We start from the raw sequence: 1,462 nt of genomic DNA, 5'->3' as shown, positions 1-1,462 counted from the left end.
TACTCTTTGTAAGAAGTTGATGTAGTGAACCTCTCTGGAGAAGTTGAAGTAGATGTTGGTGTCGTAGGCGTCGTCTCCAGCATTAGAGATGGTTAAATTTAACGACACATTTCTCACTCCACCAAGAGCCAGATGAGAACTGATGTACCGCCTGGGAAACGAGAGAAATGAGAAAAAAGTGAGACAAGGACACCATGATGAAGAAACCTGTTGAGAATAAAGGAAACCTGGCGTTGTGTATTATGAATATTGTTAGATCTATCGATCTATCTATCTATTAAGTAAATTATCTGAATGCATTTCAGTAATGAAAATATTGCAATGCAATAAAATAAAAACTGCATTGGTCCTAAAAATAGACTTAATTTTTCTGATACAAAATACACTGTCACAGAACATGAATGCTTGTTTTGTAGTCATTACAGTAAAATGTGTTTTCAATTAGTGAAATCAGTGAAATCACCATACGCTCTTTAAACAGTGAAGGTTCAGCATTTAAGGAAACACTTTTGATTACAGAGAAACCAGATCATTCAGAACCAGACTGCAGGACCTCCTTGAGACCAGCTAATGAATGACGTCATGGGCTGGTGAGAGCCAAGTGTGTGTCCACGCCTACAGAGACTCAACCCTACTGACGTAAATCTGCTGAAACCAAGAGAGGACCAGGGGCTTTACCCAGAAAGCAGTAGTTTCCCATGAAGCCTCAGGTCAGCTGCGCAGTCCTCTGACAGACAGTTCTTCTCAAACCACGTCTGTGAAGAGTCAAACAGAGCACATGATGTTTACATCACTTCATTGTCAGAATAACCCAAGACGGGACACTAATACTAGAGGGTGGTGTTGAGCAAGATTTCACACACTCGATGGGACTTTTTCCCAATGGTCTTTAAAGCTGTAGTATTTGAGTAGCGGTTTCAAGCGTAATGCACAAGAAAGTGCTGTGTGTTTGCGTTGGACAGATTCTGACATTGACACCTTTGCTTTAGCGCTACAGACAAACTGCACGGTTACTAATAGCGTCAGATTCCATCGTAATGGATTCCTGATGCGCTGAAAGATGCCAGCGCCGAGTTTCCTCAAGCTGAGAGGGAAAAGCATGTGGCCTAACAGGAGGGTGGGTTATGAAGTGGCGTGTTGGCAAATAAATTCATCAATCTTACACATTCCACTCACAAGAGTCAACAGCCATCATTGAGTGCTAACTAAAACCACATTCATAACCGGAGAAATTGGTAATTTCTGGTATTCAGAGCTGCTGGGTGATGCCAACAGCAAATGAGTACAAGAGTCAATTAAAATAATGTACTATATAAGACCCTTGTAAAGATATTAAAATGTAAAAACAGGCAAAAAAACCTCAATAAAATTATATAAATACTCAGAAATAAATGTACAAAATCTGACACGTTTAAAAGGTAGTAATATGCGCCATTTAGGTACTAATATGTATACTTTTTCT

The 1,462-nt window shown here is 39.7% G+C and overlaps 1 protein-coding gene across 1 annotated transcript in view; it reads right to left on the bottom strand.

Annotated features, from left to right (window-relative positions):
- LOC107585444 (integrin alpha-9-like) overlaps positions 1–1,462 on the bottom strand; it is a 103,978-nt gene that overhangs the window by 35,039 nt on the left and 67,477 nt on the right. The window contains exons 19-20 of the mRNA XM_016272461.1: positions 679–755; positions 4–151 (exon numbers count right to left, since the gene is read on the bottom strand). Of these exons, the coding sequence (XP_016127947.1) occupies positions 4–151; positions 679–755 (225 nt within the window). The remainder of the gene's footprint in view (positions 1–3; positions 152–678; positions 756–1,462) is intronic.

The sequence above is a fragment of the Sinocyclocheilus grahami genome, unplaced genomic scaffold (genome assembly GCF_001515645.1).
Source record: "Sinocyclocheilus grahami isolate Dianchi unplaced genomic scaffold, SAMN03320097.WGS_v1.1 scaffold70.1, whole genome shotgun sequence".
Lineage (NCBI taxonomy): Eukaryota > Metazoa > Chordata > Actinopteri > Cypriniformes > Cyprinidae > Sinocyclocheilus > Sinocyclocheilus grahami.
The sequence above is the reverse complement of the archived record's forward strand: the minus strand, read 5'-3'. Positions and strand labels throughout refer to the sequence as shown.